The following is a 23945-nucleotide window of genomic DNA, read 5'->3' as shown; positions in this document are numbered from 1 at the left end:
CCAATATGGTCAATTCCGGCTCTACTGAAGGTCAGTGGCCACAAAATGATGACCTGGTTTAAGAAGTAACGTGTAAGACTGAATATATAAAGTATTCCATTCTCCAAAATTACTATGCTTTATTCAAGAACATATGGGATGAAACATATTTTGATATAAAATGTCATAGATAATCAGAAAAAATTTTCCACTAGCTAGAAAACCTGACTGTAAAAATAAGCCAAAGTCATATCCAATCAGATTCCTACCCCATACAAAGATGCAGAGCCAATGTTCTCTTACCTTTCCTGCCCATGTTCTTCCAGCCAGGCCTTGCACCAAAGCACTCAGTATCATTCCCAGATATGGAGGTACTAGAGAGCTTGTTTGTTTTGCGATTGATGCCATAGCAATTGCGCCCTGGGCTTTCATTTTCCAAGACTGTGACTGTAAAGCCTTCTGGGTAATAGTAATCAACTCCTGCAGGTATAATCGAATACCTCCAAAGGAGCCTAGATTTAAAAAGAAGAAAAAAAAGTTAAAACACCTCTCAAGTGACAAGGAAAATTTTTTAAAATCATTTTTAAATGTAAGTCAGTGCCATCTGTTTAAAGTAGTGACTGTCAACTGATAAAACACACCACCTGCTAAATAAAGACAGGGCCTGCAGTGCTGCTTCTGTCTGTAAAAGCAGGAATTTGTGAACTGGACACACTACCAGGGATGTTATTTCAAAAAGGTCATCATCATTAATGTGTACTAAGGTTAAAAACACAGCTCTACAATACTACTCTAAAGCCACATAAAAATCACAATTACACTCCACTAACCTAAGTCAAGTTCTACTTTACTTAGACACAGTTTATATTCTCTCACAGAGGCAGCAACAAGTCAAAGAGAAGAGCTCTGAGTGGCACTTTGCAAACTTAGAAATTAGGATATACTAAAAATGAAATGTGATACGTGCTCAAGTCCTTAGAAAATTATGAATCAACAATATGAGTAAAAAATTCCAGCTGTGTTCTTAAAAACCACATTTACCTTGCAACCATCATTTACTAACCAGGTACATTTTCCTGCCACACTTCAGTCCACAAGTTACACTCTTCTTTTTCAGATTTCTCCTCATCTGCAATTTCATGCATGCCTAGAAATGCCAAGGGCAGAACTTCTTTGGCATGGTTCTTCAATACATCAGGACTGTATCTTCCAATTGCATGAATAGTCAAAGCACAAGAGGTCTTGTAGATAGGTTCTCAAGAGAAGAAGAAACCAAAATTTTGTTAGCATTTAATATTACTATTTTGTCAGAGTAAGTGATCTAAATAAACCAATTTAAAATGTTTCTACCAAAACAGTAGTCTATTTGGTTAAACTCTAAATTTAAAATGTCATAGGAAAGGAGAAGAAAGGTACCTTCTTTCTCCATATACCAGCCACTGAGCTTCTGCAGCAGCTTTTCAGTGCTGCTGTCCCGTGAAGTCTGCAAAACAAATAACCCTACTCACTTCTTTACAATTCCCAGAGCTGTACTTAACTGAGCAAGAAATCCAACTCACCCGAACTAAATGGCCCATGGCAAATGCACAGGATTTCTGAATTACACTGTTCCGATCTGTCAGACCACTAAGCAAAGCACTCATAAGTTTACCTACAGAAATAAATAAAAAACATCTGATTGTATGGTTGGCAAAGTATTTTGTTATGTTTCCAGGAATAAAAACCCCATAACCCTGAAATTAATCAGATTTACTGCACAGTAGCTTAGATCTTTTGAATATTATTTTTACTACCTACTTTCTTTCATTCATTTGATTTAAAATTAAAAATTAATCTCTTTCCAAAATATTCTGGAAAAGGTACAGAAACCCCACCAGGACTCTATCTAGAAGAGGAAAAAGATTCATGTTAAGTTAGCTATAAGTAGGAAAATACAGCTATAAAGAATGAAAAGTACTTTTACCTCTTTACACAACTGAGAAACTTCCTGGTAGAACAATAAAAGCTTGCTAACAAAATGACTGGGTCAAGTTTGAGTGGAATCAAAACACATAAGCATGTCCAAATAATTTTCCTTTTAAAACTCTGAAATAAACAAAACCATGAAGAAGTATCCACGTACATGTGACAACTCACCTGAGTAAGGTGTTAGGTCCTGGGGACACTGAGTAGTTAAAGACACAATGACACTGGCACAGCCTCCCTTTAAGGTCACAAAAATAAAGGTCTAAATTTGAGGTCACAATGTTCTATCAAACCACTTCTTTTAGGCACCAACAATTTAAAGATAAAACACACAAAGCCTAATAGCTCTTCTGGGATTCAATATAGAGAAAGGAAAACATTCTAAACTAGTTCAACAAAGATTACTGTTTTAGGAGCAAGAATTTAAGGCACTGTGAATAAACTCTCAGAATACGACAAGTTATCACAAAAATTGCATTAATAATTCCTTCAGTTTATATGTGTCCAAAGAGAAGAATGGTTCCTTATTTAATAGCTTTCTAAAAGCTGAAAAGTCAATGTCCCTTAATTGAGTACGATAAAGGCTATATTGCAGCAAGCAGAGCGTCACACACCCTTACAGAACACAATGTAGAAGACACGCATCTGGAAAATACACACGGGAGGGAGACACTCAGGTATAAACAGCTGGGGTTTTTCTCCTGCAAGTTAAAACTATTAGTGTTTTTATTTTTAGCTCTCTTTTGATTTAGAAATGTTAATTAGTGAAGTAACTTTACCAAGAGAAGAAATGATTTATTCTTTTATAATGAGACGAAGCTCAGTGTGGTGATACATGCAATCCCAGCACTGCCAAGTTTGAGGCAGGAAGGCAGTGTGGGGATACCCCAGAGTGAGATTTGGTCTAAAATAACAACGAAAAACAGCAGAAAAAAAGCAGATAAAGGCAGTATCTGACCTCTATAAGAGACCTCTATAAGAGGTCTCAAAAAAAATGTTTTCTACACAAACACTTATTGACTCTTACACAAAAATTCCTAATCACGATCTAAAATGATTATTCCTTGACAGGCGAGTGAACTTATCCATTAACTGCTAATAACAGAAAATCCGAAAGCACTTACATGACAACCAGAAACAATCCTACTAAAACAAGTAAGACAAGCAGAACATGACTGCATGTAAGATAGTACACCAGGATGAAGTTTATAATCCCAGCACTAGGAAATATAGGCAGAAGGATCAAAAGTTCAAAGCCATCCTCAGCTCTACATGGAGTCTGAGACTAGACTAGGCTAAAGGAGACCTTGTCTCAAAATATTATGCGGCCTTCACATGCATGTGCGCATATATATTACACACACACATTTTGGGTGTGGTGGCACATGCTTATGATATGTCTTCCAATAGTAGGTGACTGAGACAGAACTTTGAGTTTAAGGCCAGCCTATGCTATATAATGAATGAGTTCAAGACCAGCCTTAGCTGCATGACAACAACTTGTCTTCAAGCACACACACACACACACACACACACACACACACACAAAGAAAAAAAAAATCTTACCTTAGTTCCAAGACCTACACCACTTCTGATCAGTTCACATAACCTAGGAACTAGCTCGCCCAGAACCGAAACATCAAGATATTGCAGGCACTTTGAGAAAATAATAAACACAAAGGCAAGCCTAAGCAAATGAGTAAGTTAGTACCGTATCTTCATTTAAAACCTACCCATAGCAAAGATATACCCACTGAATTTAACATAAAGTTGGAAAATCACTAGTTTGTTTTTCCTCCAGTTGAATTGAACAGAAAATTTACTCACTAATGGGTCAACATTAAAAATAGAATAAAACAAAATAGTGAAGATTAATTTACTAAAAGAGGAAAGAAATGATTACCTAATAAATGACCTCTCTTTCAATCTTCCTCTACCAATCTATATCTAATGTAAAATGCCTCTATTAAAACTGACTTCCAAAGTGGATCTAGCCTACCTGGCCCCAAATAAGTCAATTTCTTATATTACTCACCATAGCTTGTTACAATTTTTAAAATACATACTTGATTTATTTATGAATATTTCCAAGTGATGTTTGCTAAATACTCCTATCACTTTCCCCAATAATACAACTGAGACATAAAATTCTTAAGACTAAATACTTTTAACCAATCTGTGACTTGCTTAGCTTGCAAGCTTTTAACAATCACTACAGAAATGTCCAAAAGGTGACTGCCGAGACTCCGAGAACTGTAGAACTCAGAACCTCAAAGAACTATGACCTCTTCACTATAAATATTTCTGACATCTGAGACACATCACGATTGCTCAGTTCCTGTCACCAACCTTCTGTGCTATCTATTTCATTAAAATTCCTCTAAGCTTATTCATGGTCCTTTTCAAAAAATTTCTCAGAGGCAGGCAAAAAGTAATGATAATAATAATAAAATAAATAAATAACACACCTCTGAACCCTTCTAAACTAAGAAGACCAAAGCATAAATATACATGGACTCACAGATAGAGCTCTTAGTATGTTGTTTATACATGGACTCACAGATAGAGCTCTTAGTATGTTGTTTCTACATGGACTCATAGATAGAGCTCTTAGTATGTTGTTTATACATGGACTCATAGATAGAGCTCTTAGTATGTTGTTTATACATGGACTCATAGATAGAGCTCTTAGTATTTTGTTTTCCATGTAACACAAATTTTGACTAATTCTACTATCCAGAAAATTTAATTATATTAGTAATTAAGAAAAATGCCCATAAATATGTACTTTTTTATACACTAGTTAAAAACTGAAATTTTTTTCAAAGAGAAAATTGCATTCACAGTATTTTATCAAAGCATCCATCTCCCTTCAGCTTGTTTCATGAAGAACCGCATGTAAAGAGAAGAAAGGAGTGTTGAAGTTGTACTGGCCACTCACCATGTTGATTGTCTCCATCATGGGAGAGGACTTGGCAGCACTGAGGCGAGCACTGTCCATTGCAGCCTGAAGAGCACAAACTCAAGTCACTCAAGACATTCAATTAGTTATGCATTAGCCACATAAACTCCAATTAAGAGTCATTTCCAAACTAAAGGCTTTTAAATAAATAATCAATAATGAAATCAGGTGAAAGTAATTCTAGTATCTTTTGACTTCACTTAACAATTTAACTGTACAAACAAACAAAAAAAAAAAACAGAAACAGCTAATTATTCAGACACTTGTAAAAGGGGGGTTGAATTTGATAGAGTTTCTAATCAATAGTTTCAATCATAGATAGATTTTACAAGCAAAATAACATTTCAGCTAAGCAAGACTATTAAATATTAACATTGGGTGAAAGATGACTAGTAGACTTCTGTAAATCATATTCATTCTAGGAAAGATGTACTATCCTAATGATGAAATGTCTAAAGCAGTTCTCATATCCATACATATTAAAATTCTGGTCTAGTGATTAAAGCCTGTAACCTTTCAAAAAGAAAAAACAATTTAACTGTACAGTTGACATCTCCCTAAAGATCAGAAATCCAGACAACAGTTTGAAACAAAATACATGGGCTGGTGGTACGCCCTACCAGTACACTGTATGCTCAGCATGCATATAGGCCCTGGGATCAATTCCTAGTACTGCCAAAAATCAAGTAATGCATTCACTTATTAACATATAGCTACGGCTCTAATCAAGTCTCTCAGCCTTCTGGGGTCTCAGGTTCTCTGTCCACTCAAAAAGAGAATACACTGAATTTCTACACAATGTCTAAAAAGTTGTCTAAGCGAAAACACAAAACCCCATGACTTGGGGTGGCCTCAAGATATACCAGAGGGGTTTTGGCAAGGTGATGTCAATTTTTATCTAACAAGAACATATGAGACAGACAGGGCCTTCTCCGTTTAAAATAAAAATCTAAAAGTCCAACAAAGACACCCATTGCATGTAGTGTGTAAGAGTGAAGGCGTCAGCAGCTACAGTTTGTCTATGGACACGGGGCGGGTCTGTACACTCACACTAACACACTCACCTTTTCTTGCTCCGTGGCACGGAGACTCAGATAATTGAGAACTTGAGGCTCCAACACACTTAAGGACTCTAGCAGCGCTGGGATGAGTTTGGGTGCATGTGGTTTCAGCATGGCTCCTGCACTTTTGCTGATCTTCACAAGGGTGTTAATGCTAGACGCACAAAAGGCAAAATCTGAGTCTTCTGACCAAATATAAGAAGTCCTACAATCTAACGATGAGGATGTTCTGCCGTTGCATCAGGTATATAGTCATACGGTCAAAGCCTGATCCAGGCCACTAGGAAGTAGGGTTCTGGTCACGACTGAACCCAGGTCTCCTGGCACTTAAAAAAATTACAAATACTTTTCAGTAAGCACACATAAGACATAGAGAGGCCCAAGATGAAATTCCTTGTCCTCTTTATTTATTTCAACAACTAATAACAAAGGCCAATTTTAGTTAATCTGTAATTTCTTCATACATTTAAGCACCATCTCGCCTTTGCTGTTTTATTACTTTAAGCTAATAAAATTTCACTATGTATTTCTACAAGTACTTTATCCCTATCATAACATTTTTATACTTCTAAAAATACTAATAACTTATTCTCATCTAAAATCCAAATTTTTGATTGTTCCAGAAATTTTCAGGAGCTGACTGTGGTGAATGCCCATAAATTCCAGCAGCTGGGAGACTGAGATGGTGGCCGAGAGCTCGAGGCCAGCCTTGGCTACATAACAAAACTTTTCACGGTTTTTTTTTTTTTTTCAAGACAGGGTTTCTCTGTAGCTTTGGAACCTGTCCTGGACCTAGCTCTTATAGACCAGGCTGGTCTTGAACTCACAGAGATCTGATGGCCTCTACCTCCCGAGTGCTGGAATTAAAGGTATGTGCTGACTTGATTCTTCAAACTTTAACAGTCCCATCCTTTCTCTTTCTCTCATTTGACCACTGATAATATTCTAGTTGTGTTAACGTATCTCCTAAGGCTAACCAAGGAAATGGTCAACTATTTTAAAAAATAAGCTTATGCCAGTAATGCCAACATTTGGACATGTGAGTCAGAAGGATCACTAATTTGAGGCCAGGCTGGGTTGCATATAGCAAATACAGGGCCTAAGTGAGCTACATGAGTAGACTCTGCCTCCCAAACAACCAAGGCTCTTCCACAAGCACTGCTGTCTGCATCTTATCCCACCACATCAGGCGTGTCATTTTACACTATTAGAGTCACTACTGGGCTCAAGTTCTGACAGCCTGAATCATCATTAAGTTCCACACCTGCCTTCTAGGCAGTATGTTTAGGTACAATTAACAATCATCACATAGATTAGTTTAGTAAGGACAGCAAAACAGTTGGTTACACCCAACAAGCCAGCCCCTGAGGACCTGTGGTGTAACAGGAAAAAGTGCTTCCTAATTAGGAAAGGGGCCAAAGATAATAGAATATATGCAACTCAGATTGCTAGTTGAAATCAAGCTCCCCGTGAAATTTGACTATAAAAGTACTATGACTCACATCCTTTCACAAATGCTTGGGTTATCTCAATGATTCTCCTCAGTCCATTTTCCGTATTTTTAGGAATCTGACATTCAAGAAAACACATTTTCTACAGACTGCATAGAAACTAAATAATTCTAATACATTCACTTCAACCAATCCACACCTGAGGGCTCGGACTTCCGTCACAGGACTCATCATTCCTTTGTCCAGAAGGCAGGGCAGGAGGACAGCAATGGTTCTCTGGCCAGCTGCTCCTTTGGCAGGGTCACACATTTTCACACAAACCTCACATACAAAGAGCATGGACATTAGTGAAGCTGGCCTCTCGACTATTACAGCATTTCTCTGACAGTGCTTTTTTAGGTCTCTATTAGGAATAAAGTGAAAGTGAGTCTACTTTCTATGCCACCGTGGGGGTTGGAGGGAGAGAGAGGAATGACCAAAACTGGCTTCTAAAGATCGGCCATATCTAAAGAGAAAATCTGATAATATAGTTTATTCTCTAATGTTTCACTTTCTCATTTGTACAATGAGGGACAAAGGAGTTGAAGGTGTGATCTGGCAAAGAACCCAGACCTAGACATGAAGGGCTCCTGGATTTAAAACATACTTTTTTACTATTTAGTAATGCGATCAATGACAAGGCTTACACAATTAAAATGTAAATTACAAAAGTAATTCCAAGTGGCAGACTATTTAGTTTCAAAAAGGCTTACCAACCTTATAAATTTGGGAAAGATATTAAAATAAAGACATTTATTGCTTCATTTAAGAGAGTAATGTGTTCTTCAGGGTCAAAGAAAAAGTATACCTCATGTAGATAGTCTCATTATTTAAAGAAAGCAGAGGTATATTGTGCTCAAGAAACACTACCTTTAGTGTTACAGAACACACTTTTTTATTCACTGTAAGAGCAATAAACTATACAAACCAATTACAAGGCAACATTATGTCCTATGACAAAAATAAAACAATGTGAAATGTACAGTGAGTCCTGCCCACTCTGTCCCACGGGGAGATGTGTTCTCACCTTGCTCAGAGTCTTCAGAGCTAGTTCTGCTGCTTTCCGTACAGACTCCTAAAAATGAGAAAAGTCTGGCATTATACATATTAGACAGCATTCATTCTCCTCTACTCTATAATGGGTATTTAACTACCTTAATCCTAATACAAAATAGTAAAACATAACTTTCAATAACAGGTTTAAGTATATAGTATTTCATTAGGTTTTTTGAGCAATAAGGAACATATATTGCTTATCTATTTTTGCCCATACAAAAATGTGGTCATTAACTACAACAGTCCAAAAGTAAAATGTATAATAAAATACACAAAAACCTCTGTGAAGATTCTAAAAGAATCAACATTTTTTAATAAATAAAGCAACACGAAAAACAAGCCTAGTGGTCTAATGTTAAGGATGTCAAAATATTTTAAAATGTAAATGATCCAGTACTTTAGTTGGATCTTGATCATCCTCAAAAGGTTTATGTGCTAAGGCTGGGTCCCCAGAGGGGCACTACTACAACCTCCTCAGAGATAGGGGAAGAAAGCATAGTTCACTGAGAACAAACCCTTGAAAGAGATTATGGGGCTGCAGACTCTTCCTCTTTTCCTTCGCTTTGCTCACTATCCCAAGTAAATGCTTTTACTCAGACTCTGACCTGATAGACTGCCTTGTCATAGGCCCAAACAAAGTCCATCTATGAGAAATAATAACCTCCAAATTACCTAAACCATTTCCCCTTCATAAACTATCTCAGCTTTATAGTAATATGAAGCAAGAAAATACGTAAGAAAACTGAGAGATATTTTTTCATTAATCACAGTATTTAGAAATGAATGCCTAATTTTTCAAACTTAATCATACAAATTACTTCCAAATGGGTATTTGCTCCTAATCCAACAGCATCATGAGATTTCTACTGAAAAAGGCATGCTGTAGCCACCTCCTTTAACTCACTTCGGTTTAGACCTAAATAAAGATACACACTTGTAAATTAACATATACATCAAAGCTAAAATTTGGAGATAAAACTATGGTTTCCTAAAACTGTCTACACAGGGAATTTTGAAATATATGCATTTAAAAAAATCTATCGTGTATTTTAATGATTCCAGTTTAAATTAATCTATATATAAATGTAGATTTCTATAATACCTTAATATCATCTTGTACTCTAAAAAGTGTTTCCCACATTTCTGGAAGTTTGTCAATGACGTCATCTAAAGGTCTTCCTCTCAATAAATCATTCAAAGCTAAACAGCTGGAAATAAAAACTTGATTTCAAACATATGTTCAAGCAAGTCCAAGTTTTTACCACCAAATAGTTATACTAGACAATAATACAAACTCCATCTGTATTTCTAGTCCTAACCTCTTGCCCCAAGACAATTATAATTATTCCAGTATTACCTCAAATGTATATCACATAGGACACAAATCACTAAGTGACAATTCCTACAACTATATAATTCAATCCCTTTGAATGATACACCAATACACTATTTTTAACTCACCTATGTGCTCATATCACCAAGCATGTAAGAGGCATCAAATGTAAGAGGTATATAAACTACATATACAAAGAAATTCTACCCTATTAAGTCATGAAATAATACAATTTGATGTCTACAGTTTAACAAGTGATCCACAGATTCATTAACTTCATATTTATATAAGTTAATTTAGGCAAATCATCCAGTAGAGTTCAAATAATTAAAGAAAAAAACCTCAATTAAAAATTGGTGGTTTTAACTTAATTCTTGTTATACTATGTAAAAATAAAAAACCTTAGAAATATGAAGGGGAACTTTCCAGCTCTATTTAACTAGTCTAATTTTCTAAGTGGTACCTGGATTCTCGAACACGCCACATGTTGCTGGTAAGGTTTTTAATCAAATCTTGAAGAATTTCTTTCAAATACTTATCCACCTAAAGAAAGCAAAAGATAAAATGAAAAATGTAAAATCCAACAATCAAATTATTTACCTCTCAACAACACTGATCATTTTTCTTTATTAAAGTGTCCCTAGGCCTCTCAGCCTATAAATCTCTCAGCACTTTGCAAGCACTCTAAAATGTAAACACAGATGATCCTTTTCCATAGTACATGAGAATAAAATCTAATCTCTTAGGCTTTACACCACACAACCCACTGTGACTCATCTTGTCATACAGGTATCTTGTCTGGTCTTAGTTCTGTAGCTTGGCACATACTACTTCTGCAATCCTCTTCCATGTCCAACTTGAGTAACTCCTATTTAGTCATGGAGATTCAGAGTAGCCACCACTCAGAAAAGTTCAACCTACCAACTCTCTTCCATGTTCCCACAGCACCTTCTTAAGGTAAAGCAAATCAGACAAGCCATGATTATACTGCACTATTACACTGGAGACCTCAAATGACAAAATGGTTAAGTTTTGTTATACTCACTTATATATTAGATGATCAAAACAGAGAATAACTCACCTAAAAGTAAATAAACAGATAGCTTCCCATATCCCCTGCTCATCACAATTGTGGTTCAATAGTTCACTTACTCAAAGATCATGCCCAAATCTCAAGAGCCAAGGCCTATAACCCAAACTCATATCTGTAACTCCCATTATCCTATTAAGTCTTAGTTGACCCAGATGCACCATATCCTATCCTAGAGCTAATAGAATTCAATGAGCCCTCAGAGTTGAATGCTCAAGTACCAACAACCATGAGTGGGAATATACTCTGTGTCGTATGTAAGAAAGAGGACAGAACTACAGCATGTTTCAGGTCTTGTAAGATATGAGAACAGAGAAGAATGAGTGAATTTGATCTAAGCTTTGGTGATAACAAATTGATGGTAGACTCAGTTGGAACAATAAACTGGAAGCTGAAAGTAGCTGTGCACCCCTGTAACCTAAATTATTCTGGAGGCTGAGGCAAGAAGCACAAAAGTTAAAGACCCAGTTTGAATCAGATCAAGATATTGTATCAAAATAAGCACTTTTTAAAGAGGTCTTAAGAAATACTATCAGTGGCAGAGCACTTACCTAGCATGTAAGAGCCAGAGTTCAAACTCCAGTATTGGAAAGAAAAAAGAATGTGAACTAAAAATCCATTTAATAATTTTAACCAAAATTCAATTTGCAATTTTAAAAATTACTTTCACTACTATGTAGATAAATTAAAACAGGGCAAAGAAAAGAAAAAAGATGATGATCTATTCATCAGGGAAGAATCAGGGACCAGAGTGGATTCAAGGAACACTTGATGATAAAATCACTCAACAGAAACTGCAAATAAATTCAATGTGGAATGGGGGAGGGGTATAAGACACAGACAAAAGAAGAAGGTGAGCAAGTTTGCTGGCTTGCACACATAAATGAATAGTGAGAATAAAGGAGAAAAGGTCTAGTTTTCTTTTCAGCTCTTTCCAGGACATGTTACAATTATAGTACATATAAATAACAGACAAGTGAGGACATCAAGCAGGAACTAAGATTTGTAAATATGGATGGAGTACATGTCCTATCTGAGCCAGTACAGAACTGAGAACAGAATGCTTGTTTGCCAAGGACTTAGTAAAAAGAAAGCTAACAGGACAACAATATTCAGAGGCAGTCCTGAAAAACTTTCAAATCTGAAAGGAGGATAGAACAGTCATCATGGTCAGATGACAGAAGCCAAGAAAAACAATATATGTCAACTGACTATTTTGTTTGTCTGTCTTTCCAACTAAAGTAACTCTTTAAGCATAGATTTATGACCCATTCCCCATGGCATAGTGATCCTTGTTAACATGTGTGAATATACTGTCGTTCTTTTAACCATCTATCCACCCAATGAACTTTTAGATCATTTCCATTTTTTAGATCTTAGTAAATGTTACAGCATCTTTGAAAGAAAAAAGCAAACAACAAGCACTGACAGCAAATAAACATACAAAGTGTGCATGGGAGAGCACCGGGTTTCAACCTATGGGGTACCACAGGCAAGCTACAGTGCTTCTGAACACACAGGTTCACAGATACTTGCCATTGACTTGTCAGTGACCAATGCATTCCAAATACTTGTCATAGCCTGTCGAATTCCAAGATTGGGATCAAACTGGTAACGGTAAAGTCGAGGAACTAGCTGAGGCAGAAAAGGAGCTAGTTGTTCTCCAGCTCTGGTAGCAATTACATTAAAACCAAAAGCAGCACCCTAAAAACAATAAAGAATAACTTATGACTGTCATTGTAAATACTAACATATTAAATACAAAAAGGCAGGAAAATAGTCTTTCTCAAACTTGTCCTTGAATAAAGCATTCCGTATTCCAGCTTTAGCAACAATAATGGCTACTATGCTAGTCTGGCTCTCAGACACAGACATCAACTGGCATTACATGGTTAATGTTCCAAGTTTGCTCTTGGAGAAAATCTGGGAGTATAATGTTCAGTACTAGAGCATTTGCCTGGTATGTATGAGGTCCTGAGTTTAACCTCCAGCAAAAATTTAAGAAAGAAACAAAACAATACAGCAACTTACCTTCCTGGAGTTCCACATTGCATGATGATTTGCCAGATTCATAAATTTATATACCAGATCTGGCTGACTGAGATCACTTGCCAGAGAACAAAGTTCCTTGTAAGTAGAAAGTCCCTGGCTTAGAAACAAACAAAAAGAAATATATACTAAGACATTTTTCTAGCTATCTTCGGATTGGTGTGCATTTTACTATCAATGTTGGGGGGGTCTCTTCTAAATTGTTTATTCCCCTCAGTTGCTAGTACCATTATTAACACCGAGGAGACAGAAGACAAGAATATAGTCATATACTTCAATCATCAATAATTCCTATGCCTTTCTGATGGTAAAAACCTGTTGTGATTTTAACATGAAATGTCTCCCATTGGCTCAAGTGTTTGAATACTTGGTACCCAGCTCATGGTGCTGTTTTGGAAGATTGTAGAATGTCTAAGATGCTGATCTTGGCTTTCTAAGGAAGGAGTTACTAAGGAATGAACTTTGAGATTTTATAGTCCAGTACCAATTCCTGCCCTATCTCTCCTTTTCTATTCTAAGAGGTCAGGAGGTGGAGTACCATTAAACACTCCTACAACCATAGAGTCATCTACGACCATTCCTTCCCTTCCACAGACAGATCTTACAGCATCCAACTATGAACCAGAATAAATCCTTCTACCCCGTTGATTTTTATCAGGTATTTGGTAGTTACAAACACAATACTTAATATGTGCCTGACGTCCCATGGATGCGAAGCTCTTTGCACCTTGGAAGACAACTCAAAAACTTAACATGTTGTACATAATCTCTCATAACTATGAGTCATTTACCGCAAGGGGTGCACCCATACACTGAGACAAGGGGGATGTTCTATCGGGAACTCACCAAGGCCAACTGGCCTGGGTCTGAAAAAGCCCAGGTTAAAACCGGTCTCGCTGAACATAGTGGACAATGAGGACTACTGAGACCTCAAGAACAATGGCAATGGGTTTTTGATCCTACTGTACCTATTGGTTTCGTGGGAGCCTAGGCAGTTTCGTGGATGCTCACCTTACTAGACCTGGATGGAGGTGGGTGGCTTGTGGGTGGCCCTTGGACTTCCCACAGGGCAGGGAACCCTGACTGCTCTTTGGGCTGACGAGGGAGGGGGACTTGATTGGGGGAGGGGGAGGGAAAGGGGAGGCGGCGGTGGGGAAGAGACAGAAATCTTTAATAAATAAATAAATAAAAATTTAAAAAAAACATGTGTTAAATTTCCTCTAGGAAAATTTTATTTGCTTAATTATCATTTTGTAAAAAATTAGCACTTTTTAATACAGAAAGAAGCCAGGTACAATGGTTTGTACTTCTGTAGTCATACCAGAGGCTTCAACTGAACCAACTAGTTCAGGAGCAACATAAGACAACATAATGAGACCTCAATCCCCCAAAAACAACAAGAAGAAAAAAAACAAAAAAAGCCCAGAAAAGCAAAAATAAAAACAAGCAAATTAAAAAACAAAAACCTTCGATGTGAAAACAGTGAAAAATAGAATAGCAGACAGATAAGCCACCTGCAGCTTTCTTTTATTTCAAATGCCACACAGGAAAACAGAACAGGTGTCATAATTTACTTGACAATTCTTAGAAGAAAAATAACAATAAAACCACACTGAAATAATAATGAAAGAGGGATAGCACCAATATTAATTTGAAATGCTAAACGGGAAGACTAACCTAAGACACAAAGTTTTCACAGAAATAAATAAATAATTTAACATAGTGCTATGCAAGGTCTCTACTCAGAACACAGCTTCCTGGGAGCACAGAGTTCTGAACCCAGTGTCAGTCTCTGAGAACCTTAGTCTTTGCAGTCACGGTCTCCCACAAAGCAGCCTACCAGCAATGATTAGTCACTGAACAGGCCTGATAAGTGAGTCTAAGGTCAAGGCTCTGTGTCTCAGAGCAGGACAACCCTGATGGGCCATGCCATCCTAGCCTAAAGTTCCTCAAGAATTCAGTGTCCAATGAGACTATGGCAACAGTTCAATTTTCACTCTTTCATCAGAGTGATGGTAGTGTCTACTTACTCACCCCTCCCAAGGACAATCCCCAGGGTATTCTACAATAAACCTCCAGCACACAAATCTCTAGCTCAGAGTCTGTTTCCAAGGAAACCCAATCTAAAGCAGTAGAGTTTTTTCTCATGCCATTATTTATTTATTCATCAATAAAGGCCATTCCTGCTCTGCCTTAACTGACCATCAATGGCTTGAGATTTAGCACACTTACCCATCAGGTGTTTTGCCAAGGCCTCCCCCTTGAAATACCACGGTCTCTCCAGAAACTTCATGTTTAGCTCTAAAACAAATAAACAAAAATTTAAATTAGCTTCAAATTTTTCATACCAACAAAGAGCAATAAAATCTGTATCTAGTATATGAAAGATATGAACTATTCTTTTCTATTAGACTGCAAATTTTCTAAACTCAAATACAAACAAAACAAATTCACAAATATTAAAGATTTCTATGTAAAGTTACAGCCACTGTTGTCACACAGAAAAACTACTCTTCCCCCAAGGAGGCAGCAGAAAGCAGCAATTACAAAGCCAGTCTCCCTCCATGCACTCACCACAGATCAGATTATGAATGATATTCAAGTTTATTCATCACATCTTAACTTCTCTTAGCCAAAGGCTTTACAGTGTTTTTCTAACTTGGATGTTTTAACTATCGTTGTAGGCTTCAAGTTGGAAATCATAACACAGTACAATGTTTCTAAGTAAACAGATTATACACTGGAATAAACTGTGTAACAAGCACTGATATACAATGTTTTAATAAGTAGAAGGAATTTTTCCTTCTTCCATATCACAGTCTCAAGGTACAATGTATTCATACCTGAAATTTTAAAATTCACTGTACCTTTTGCCAGTCATAAGTGTTTCTACAAGTGTAGACACCAATTCTTGTTGATCTTGTTCATTGCCCAGCTCATAAACCAATCCAAGCCCTTTTGAGGCAACATCTTGGCTGAGTTCTACAAAAAAGACAGACAAAATTATACTATTCTAAAAGAAATCTGTCTTCTGGCCAATTATTTTCTTTCAAGTAATTATCTTGAAATTATATAAAAATAGAGATGTGAGAGCAGAATTACTCTATTTTCCTAAATCAACTCAGTATATCATGAGACAACAAAAATGAAAGCCATGATCAAACAGGAATAAAATGCCAATAAACTACAGTCACAGCAATAGCCATGGGATGAGAACACCAACACACATTGTTTCTATTAGAGATGACGCAATCTCCCAGGATTTTACAACACTCATATCCAACTTCAGAAAAATAAAGGGAATACAAGGCCACGTGTCTTCAAATAAGATGTTTTAAACTTCTTTCTGTGTTTTACTTAAGTAACTTTTGTTCCCATTTATTTTACATACCAACCCATTTCCCCTCTCTCCTCTCTTCCCACTCCTCCCCTTTCCCATCTAAAATATTTGCTTTTTCCTAGCTTTAATCAAAGAGGAAAAGTAACCAGAAGTAGAAAAGGTTTTAACACTAATGTTAAGGCCTCAAATCTATTTTTAAAAAATGTAAAGTTGCAGATGCTGTAATTCATATAAAAGAAAGAATTTCAATTTCTGATACCCTAGGAATATGGTTCTGTGGTAATTAATCTTGGCCTTCACCTTAATACAATTACCTTTGATACTAAAACATTTAATTTTTAATTGTATTGCAGTTCTGGGATAGAGACAGAACCTCACGATCCTCCTGCCCCTGACCTCCCGCATGCTGGCATTAAAAAGGTGTATGGCTCACTCTGTCTTAGTCACATGGCTCTGAGGTCTTTGTGCTGCAGCTCATTAACCCATACTTTTTACAACTTAAAATACAAGTTTAAAGAATTTGACAAGTCAAGTATTTACCAACAACGTACCGTCATTTTCTGACAGAACTGAAACAAATGCACTCTGAATTTCTTTAAGATGAGACTGAAAGAAGAGAAAAGGCATTAGAGCACTGAAGTCCTACCTCTTCAGAGAATAAAGCACCTCACCGTAAGGTACACTGAGGTCAGGGAGTCTTAGGACCAAGGCAGTCTCAACCTTTCCATTCCCTCACCTCACTAGAAGCTGTACCCTACACAGGTAGTCTAAGCGCTGCTCTAACCCTTTCTGTCCCGGTATGAACGTCCCCATTATTGGCACTTCTGACATTACAACTTCACAATGAGATCATGTTCTTGCCAGTATTAATCAGATCATCATCCTTCACTGCTTCACACAGAGCCTATTTCAGAACTTCTCCTTTATCTTAATGATTCCAACCTTCACATACTTTCTTCCTATTTTAATTTATAAATACTCTGGGATCCTTATAGAGTTCATCACATATACAATGCATATTATGAAGCTCACCTTCACTTCTACATGGGTACTTAGCTTCCTCACAAGAGAAAGGAGCCAGATGCATGCAGCTTGCCTCACATGTGGGTTGGGGCTGATAATATGCTTACTTAAAATAACTTCTAAAACCCAAGGGACAACATCATTCACTTTGGCACCTGAGGAAAAAGCAATGAATGATTATGATTAAAACACACAAATATAATTTCCTTTAAAAAGTCACAGTTAAATCAATAATCATACAATAACCACATGACACATGACCACTGGGCAGTGGTGGCACACGCCTTTAATCCCAGCACTTGGAAGACAGAGGGAGGCAGATCTCTGTGAGTTCAAGGCCAGCCTGGTCTACAGAATGAGCTCCAGGACAGGCGCCAAAGCTACACAGAGAGACCCTGTCTCGAAAAATACAAATAAAAAAAAATGATCAAGATGTCTAGGAGCTTAGTATAAACCAGCATTTTTACATATTAAATAACACTAGTTCACTGGAATAAAAATTCCCCACTCTCTTCAACCTCAGCCATTTTCCTTTACTAAATCTTTCTTATGCTTCCATCTAAGAACAAACCAAGCCATAGCTTTGCCTTTCAATTTTGTCTTCCAGCTATAACACATTTGTCTCTCTTCCTCGGGGTTTCATAATCCCAACAGTACTGAGGCTTGATGAATGTCTCTTTCCCCTTCCATTATATGAATATTGTCTTGCTTTACCTCACATGCATTCAAACAGAAGCCTCAGGGGGCTAGTTTGGCTTCCATCAACCACATTTATACTGCAAGAAAAATGGTTTTCCTAGTTCTTTTAAGTCTTCTATGATAATAGGTGAAGATGATACTACAATGATAAATGTTAACTATAACACTAAGTATAATAACTATATTCATTATGGAATATAATTCACAATGGTTTGTTACCATGAAAACATTCTTATTTAATTTTCCCAACTAAGAAGATAAAATAAAAATACTTTATGAATTATCTTTTAGCTTTAAAGATAAAAACCCTGGTTCAATACTAAAATATATTTTCAATTTGAAATTCAAATCAATCCAAGAAGATAACTGAGTTTTTTTGTACTTTGGATTTTTTTGTTTGTTTGTTTTACTTTGTTTTTTCTTTAATTTTTAAAACTGGGCCTATTCATTTTTTGTGTGTACATGTGCACACATGTAGATATGCATGAAAGCTCATGCCACAGCACACACATGGCAGTGAGAGGTCAGCTCTGCTAGAGCTGGTTCTATGTCATGGGGTTCCAGTGAGAGAACTCAGGCCATCAGACTTGGCAGTAAGCACCTTGACTTGCAGAGTGGTCTTGCTAGGCCTTGATTTTGGTTCTGTTGGGGTTTTTTTTGTTTTGTTTTGTTTTGCTATGGAGACAAAAATCTCACTATACAGCCCAAACTGGTCTTGATCTCATTATTTAGCCCATATGTTCTTTAACTTGCAATCCTCCTGCCTAAGCATCCAAAGTGCTGAGATTGCAGGCATAAATCACCTTAGTCTAAAATCTTAATGTCTGTAATATATACTCGGGAATCACATACATACTCTCTTGATTATTCAGTCACTAAATTCTAGCACACTTCCAGGATTAGCAAGGGACAGTGGAGCTTCATTATGTAGTAATGAATGAGATACAAGAGGCTGGGAAGGTTCTAATTTTCATATTCAATCTTTGGAAGGGGCAGTAGCTCTGGCTGGCCTTGAACTCACAGAGATCCTCCTGCCTCTGCCTTCCGAATGCTGGGATTAAAGGTGTGCACCACCACTATCTGGTTTGTTCAATCTTCTTTAATCAACCATTCTCCTTGACAAACCAAATTTGAAGGCATGCATCAATATTTGGGGAAAAAAATATTTTTGCCTCGAATATGACAGAGAACAGAAGAAAGACACTCAGAAACTCAGTAAATCAATAGACAAATATTTGATACCAGCAGGAGGTGTGTATTCTTCTTCAGTCACCAGCCAGGCATCTCGGGCAGCCACAGAGTTGGTTCCTATTGCAGCACTGGTGATGGCTTCACCAATGGTAAACTGAAGTTCTATCTGCTTGGCCTACAATGAAAGAAAATAGAATCCATGAATAGGAGAGCATTTCCCTTAAATATCCATTTCTATAAAAGAGCTGTCTTATTTATTTACTTATCTATTTATTTCTGCTTTCTTAAGAACATGGCTTCTCTGTAGCTTTGGAGTCTGTTCTGAAACTTCTTGTAGACCAGGTTGGCCTACAAGAACTCACAGAGATCCATCTGCCTCTGCCTCCCAAATGCTGGGATTCAAGATGTGCACCACCACAGCCCAAAAGAGCTGCATTATATCTTACTTCTCAGCAGGTTTTATTTTCACTCTTTTTTCTTGTTTAAGCTAACTCAGTGATTCAGAAGTGGTTGGAATGAAGGAATGGAGAACTAAGACAAATTTGAAGCTCATTTCTCACCTCCATGAGATTGCTTCTCACCCTCAGCACAGACTCACTATGTAGAGACTATTAATCTCTGAAAATGGTAGGCTTATGTAGGGGCTTACGGTGGTTCAAAGGTGAAGCCACTTCAATGGAATTTCTAGCTCAGTTTCTCAACAGCTACATATACCTGACAGCCTTACCGGTTAAATCAACACAATATCATCAGTTACCTCATCAGGCCATAAGGATTAAATGATACTAATTTAGACAAAGCTTTCACTATTTAGTGTGCCTGACTATAGTAATTGAACAATGAACAATGACCACTACATTTTTATAAAAACTCTTCACACTCTTCTATGCTATCTGCAAGCTACTCTCAAAAGGTCCTGAAAAAAAGTAGAGAATGATAAGGCAAATAAAAAAATGTTAAAACTTGGTAAATATAGATCACAGGGTATACAGGTATTCTCTGCACTATTCTTAAAACTTCAAAGGTCAAACAAAATTCTGTGTAGCTACATACCCAAATATTTACATTTTAATTCAGAAATTTTGGTGCTGTTTTACAAGCAGGAATCACCACCCCAATATGGAGGTGAACCTGTCTGAGTGCCCTCTGGCATTTTTCTCTGCTTACTGTGAAACATTTATGTGTAAGAGAAGGAAAGATGCAAGGAGGAATCAGAAGAATGTGAGGGGTATAAGTATAGCGACTACACCAAACACGAGGTTTGTGCTGCTATTCCTAATCTAGTGCTTGAGTCTTCATGGAGAATCTGGTGCTCTCACCACAGGCTTCCTAGTCTAGAGAAGTAATGAGCTGAGGACTTCAGTTCCACAGCAGCTCTGGTCAAAAGCTCCTTTTGAGACCTTTAAAGCTGAGAAAAGGTATTTCAACAGGAAGGATCCTTATCAGGAATTTAATTATTGATTTTTTACCTGTTAATTACATATTTCCTATTGTTGACACCATAATTGGCATAAAAACCCAAACCGAAACCCAATAGCTAATTTAGGAATGATACGGTAACTAGGCTTACTATATAGCAAGGAAATATAAAGCGAGTTTATGGAAAATCACTATATTGTTATTCTTTTGTATAGGTTTGAATTTTTCCAAAATCAAGTTTAAAGTAGGGTTGGCCAGGTATTCACTAGGCGAGTACTTGTCTATGGGTAAAGTCACAGGTTTGATCCAAGCACCATTAAAAAAAAATGTTAAAATATACCAAAAAGTACATTAGGGCTTTATTTTATGATTCTGTTTCTCAGATTCAGTTTTTCACTCATCCTTATCCTTTAATCTTTCTACACTGATTCCATGGCTTTGGTTTTTCAGGTTTTTTTGTATTTCTAAATTTTTAAAACAATGACATCAAACTATGTTAAGAACCCAACAAGCTCTTACTTAACCACAATGAGAGTTGACATCACAAAGAAAAAGATGAAAAGGTAAATATAAGCTTCTTCCCAAGAGGTTACAATAAAGCAGATGTGGTGGTTTGACTGAGAATGCTTCTATAAGCTCATATATTTGAACACTGGGTACCCAGCTGGTGGGACTATTTGGGAAGGATTGCGAGGTGTGGCCTTGTAAGAGGCAGTATGTCACTGGGGTAAGCTTTGGGACTAGGCCATTCCAAGTTAGCTTTCTCTAACTCATACTTGTAGCTCTCAGCTACTGCTCTAGTGCCTTACTGCCTGCTGCCATGATGGTCCTGACTCACCCTCTGAACTATAAGCCATAAGCTCTTTCCTCTGTAAGTTGCCTTGGTTGTGGTGTTTTGTGACAGCAACTGGAAAGTAACCAAGACAACTAAGCATCTGATGATACTGGCATGAGTATAATTCACTGTGAAGACACTGTGTGGAAATGGGAACACAGCTCACTGATAGAGTACATGCTTAGTATGGGATTCACTCTCCCACAGAGAGGAAACCAAAGAAAGCAGGCTTGAATTTCAATTCCAGTTCTCTTACTCAGTTATCTTAAACCTCACATCTTTCAGCCTCAATTAAAGTCTGTTTCTTTCCTCCTACCAGGCAGGGCTCAGGAGTTACTTCCCATTCAAGCAGAATTCTCTGACACAATCACATCCTCCTTTAGGATTCTCCTGCCTTCTATGCAAATTATCTTTCTAATCACTTACTTCTACCAATATTATGAAAATCTACCTTTACAATCATACTGCTAGATACTTGAGTAATAAATGAGCAAAGCAGACCCTGCCTTTTGTATAACAACAGTGAGAAGATGTGATAAACACTATGAAGAAAAGGGTTCCAAGCCACTGTAACTAAAGAATCTAATCTAGTTTAAATGCCAAAAAAGTTTTCAAGGAGCACAGCAACAATCTGAAAAGGAAACATGAGCTTTTCAGAAGCTCAGAGCAAATAGGCTGGTACACAGACATGAGTTAGGCAGAGGCAAGATTAGGTCATGTTAAGACACCACAATTTGCTCAATTTGCTAGTATTCACTAACTATAGGTCTTTTTGCACAACACTGGGCATCAGTAACTCAATAGCAACAAGAATATCAGCTACAACTCTCCACAAGGGGCTAATTGGTTTATTCTAGTTCTACTATACCATGGTCCACTCAACAATCAGAGTCTTTCCCAGATATACAATTCATAGAGCTATATCTAACACAGTAACAAGCCTAAAGCTAGCACTCAAAATTAAATATGATGAAGGAACAAATGTTTAATTTAAAAAATAAATCTCAGAGTAGGGGCTGGAGAGATGGTTCAGTACTTTAGAATACTGACTATTCTTCCAGAGATCTCAGGTTCAATTCCCAGCACCCACAGGTGACTAATGAGCATCTGTAACTACAGTTTAAGAGGATCCACTGCCTTCTTTTGGCCTCTATGGGCACTATAAGAGGGACACAAAAAGATAGAACACCCACACACATAAATGAAAGTAATAATCCCCCAATAAAACAAAATTTTAAAATTTCAAGAGTAAGCAAAACAACTAAAATATGTTTATTTGAATAACAATATAAATACCTCCACAGAATCCATCAGACCTTGCAAAAGGAGTTTCTGATGGGGAAAACCCCCATCTCCAACTGGAAAATAGCCTAGTGTTTGGATTGCTCGTTCTTTCATCTGGAAGAACAGAGATTCTTTTTTTTAAAATTTAAACAAATTAAGGAACAGTTTTATCTCAAAACAGTATTTCCAAGATGAGAAGACAGGAAGGGGAAATTCATCTGCCAAATATACCAACGCCTATATTATTACAAAAGTGCCCAATTTTACAGAATTATAAAGACAGTAGAAGCAGAAAACCAAGCCCATTAAGAATCTATACCTACAAAAATTAAAAATAAAAAAGTCTTAGGTTTATTATTTAAACTGTCAAGGTAACAAATGTGGTTTATAGGCACAAAATTATCTATACAATTTAGTAGCCCTTGGGCAAGTTATAACAGTCCTCTGAAACTCTTTCCTTGTTATCTTGCACAGAAATGACAATTATACCTATTTCACCACATCTTTTTAAAGACTTACTTTTAATACATGTGAAACCTGTGGCATATATCTTGGGTAACTTGCATTATTCATCAATGGCTAAAAACCAGATAATGATAGCTAAAAAGAAAACTATATAATGTATTGTCTTGGTTTTAAATAGCAGCTGAACCAAGAACAAGACCACATTGTTTTTTTTTTTTTTAAACTTATAGTAAACTGGTATTTTCCTACTCATTAAAGCACCTTCATCTTCGACATCGGGTACTTTAATTACAAGAATGTTGTAAAGTCTATGAAAACAATTATCTCAACTTAAAAACTCTAACTATTCTTCCCTCAGCTTATTCACACCGCTTCCTAATGCCTACACTTCTCCAAGCCAGACTGGCTGTGAGAGAGTAAGATCCGCACTGCCCTAAAGCTATATAGATCAGGAGACTGGACACTTACATCTATCTTTTGCATGACAAAAATAGTCACTGAAAAAAAAAAATTAAAAAAAAAATAGTCACTGAAAGCCAAACTGTTAAGGAGCTAAATTAGAATAACCGGGTCAAAAAATAAGATACAAAGCAGTTTATACATGTCTCCCTCAAAAACCAATTTAAAAAAACAAATACCTTTATCAAAATTACATCTTTATCATTTTTAACACATTAGTAAAACCTTATTCTATCTGCAGTGGG

At 36.8% G+C, this 23945-nt stretch overlaps 1 protein-coding gene across 4 annotated transcripts in view; it reads right to left on the bottom strand.

The window, feature by feature from the left end:
• Ecpas (Ecm29 proteasome adaptor and scaffold) overlaps positions 1-23945 on the bottom strand; it is a 119316-nt gene that overhangs the window by 13045 nt on the left and 82326 nt on the right. For all 4 annotated transcript variants that reach the window (XM_050164636.1, XM_050164626.1, XM_050164607.1 and 1 more), the window contains 20 exons: positions 22789-22890; positions 19290-19413; positions 17358-17503; positions 16877-16931; positions 15853-15967; positions 15218-15286; positions 12968-13085; positions 12473-12640; positions 10310-10389; positions 9616-9721; positions 8485-8532; positions 7618-7739; positions 5971-6121; positions 4886-4951; positions 3511-3600; positions 2116-2182; positions 1539-1630; positions 1396-1462; positions 1043-1234; positions 283-491 (listed from right to left, as the gene is read on the bottom strand). In XM_050164636.1, the coding sequence (XP_050020593.1) occupies positions 283-491; positions 1043-1234; positions 1396-1462; positions 1539-1630; positions 2116-2182; positions 3511-3600; positions 4886-4951; positions 5971-6121; positions 7618-7739; positions 8485-8532; positions 9616-9721; positions 10310-10389; positions 12473-12640; positions 12968-13085; positions 15218-15286; positions 15853-15967; positions 16877-16931; positions 17358-17503; positions 19290-19413; positions 22789-22890 (2187 nt within the window). The remainder of the gene's footprint in view (positions 1-282; positions 492-1042; positions 1235-1395; positions 1463-1538; positions 1631-2115; positions 2183-3510; positions 3601-4885; positions 4952-5970; positions 6122-7617; positions 7740-8484; positions 8533-9615; positions 9722-10309; positions 10390-12472; positions 12641-12967; positions 13086-15217; positions 15287-15852; positions 15968-16876; positions 16932-17357; positions 17504-19289; positions 19414-22788; positions 22891-23945) is intronic.

This window comes from Alexandromys fortis, unplaced genomic scaffold (assembly GCF_014885135.2).
Source record: "Alexandromys fortis isolate MF-2015 unplaced genomic scaffold, M_Fortis_MF-2015_v1.1 scaffold_18, whole genome shotgun sequence".
NCBI lineage: Eukaryota > Metazoa > Chordata > Mammalia > Rodentia > Cricetidae > Alexandromys > Alexandromys fortis.
The sequence above is the reverse complement of the archived record's forward strand: the minus strand, read 5'-3'. Positions and strand labels throughout refer to the sequence as shown.